General features: G+C 39.7%; 1 protein-coding gene across 1 annotated transcript; it reads left to right on the forward strand.

Annotated features, from left to right (window-relative positions):
• Nucleotides 1-320: 320 nt before the first annotated feature.
• Nucleotides 321-1,274, forward strand: LOC120994084 (olfactory receptor 52D1-like). Its single transcript, XM_040422542.1, has one exon. The coding sequence runs from the start codon at nucleotides 321-323 to the stop codon at nucleotides 1,272-1,274; it is 954 nt and encodes a 317-aa protein (XP_040278476.1).
• The last annotated feature ends 362 nt before the right edge of the window (nucleotides 1,275-1,636 follow it).

A 1,636-nucleotide genomic window follows, 5' to 3' on the forward strand; every position in this document is an offset into this window, starting at 1 on the left:
CATTTTTAATTACAAAAGGGACAGAATGCTGTAAAAAAAAAATCAAAAAAAGGTCACAATGTTCTTAACTATTCCTCGTCACTCCTGTTCCGATGCTTACCAAGTCCTCTGCAGTAATTGGATAAGCGGTCAAATTTCCATGTCGAGGGGAATCAGGAAATTGGGGGACAGATACAGAAAGGAATTGGCTAGTAAGACTTTTTATTTTTTACCACATTGTAATTTTTTATTTATTTTCCATACAAACCCTTTAACACATTGTTTAGACTTTATTTTATGTACCTTTTACAGGTCTCACAAAACCACCTATGGCCCTAAAAATGGAGAACTACAGCTACCCTCACCCTTCTACCCTATCTCTTGGCTTTCGAGAAATGGCATATTCTAGATATGTCTACAGTGTTATTGTCCTGTTGGTCTACATGATAATCGTTCTGTTTAACAGCTCCGTCATTTCCACTGTAGTGTTATACAAAAGTCTATACGAGCCAATGTACATCTTCATATCTACTCTGTGTGTCAATGGGCTGTACGGAAGTAGCTCGTTCTTCCCTAGCCTGTTTGTGGACTTATTATTCAAGATTGATTCCATCTCCTACATTGGTTGTGTTACGCAAGTGTTCTGTATCCATACATTCCTAGGGTGTGAGATGACAATCCTAACCGTCATGGCCTATGACCGCTACGTGTGTATCTGCAACCCTCTGAGATACAACAATATAATGACCTCAACCTCAGTTGCCAAACTTGTGGTCTCAGCTTGGATGTTGCCCATTGTCCTGATTTCCATACTTATTGTATTGACCATTAGGCTTCCATTATGTGACCGAGTCATCCTAAAGATCTACTGTGACAACTGGTCCATCGTAAGACTCTCCTGTATTGATACAACCGTCAACAATGGGTTTGGTCTTTTCATTTCCTCAATCATCATTGGGTTGATGTTAATTCTGATCATTTGCTCTTATGTACAGATTCTCAAAGTTTGTATGAGGTCTTCAAAAGACTTTCAAGCCAAAGCCCTCCAAACCTGCACACCTCACATCATTACCATCACTAATTTTGTCTCTAATTTACTCTTTGAACTCTTCATGTATAGGTTTAGTCCGACTGAATTTCCATATGAACTGAGAATATTCATGTCTGTTCAGCTACTTGTAGGACCACCGATCATAAACCCTCTAATTTATGGACTGAAGTTGAAGGAGATTAGGATGAGGATCGGTCAGCTCTATCATTTCCAAAGCCACAAAGTCAATGACAATAAGTTTTAGTGGGTCACAGAGTAGACAGTCAATAATGTGTAGACCTTTGAACATCCCGCTATGTCATTTTGTTTATTGCAGTATTTGGGATCAATAAAGATACTTTTTTTCCAGACTTACCTTATTGTTTAAAGGGTTGCATGGGTTAAGAAGACTTCCCAAAAGTACAGAAAGTATTTAATTCCTCTGTAGCCCAACCAGAGATCAACTGAGGCATTGCAGTGTGACCATTCAAATTAATTGATGGGCTACTTTAGGGATGGGCAATCTGCGGCTCTCCAGCTGTTGTAAAACTACAAATCCCATCATACCTTGCTGTAGGCAGACTGGGCATGATGGGAGCGCCGCTGCCTTCTCAAACAGCTGATTGG

Source organism: Bufo bufo, chromosome 3 (assembly GCF_905171765.1).
Source record: "Bufo bufo chromosome 3, aBufBuf1.1, whole genome shotgun sequence".
Lineage (NCBI taxonomy): Eukaryota > Metazoa > Chordata > Amphibia > Anura > Bufonidae > Bufo > Bufo bufo.

Excerpts from the sequence above, each read along its gene's own strand:
- LOC120994084 (XM_040422542.1), top strand. The coding sequence starts at position 321 with ATGGAGAACTACAGCTACCCTCACCCTTCTACCCTATCTCTTGGCTTT.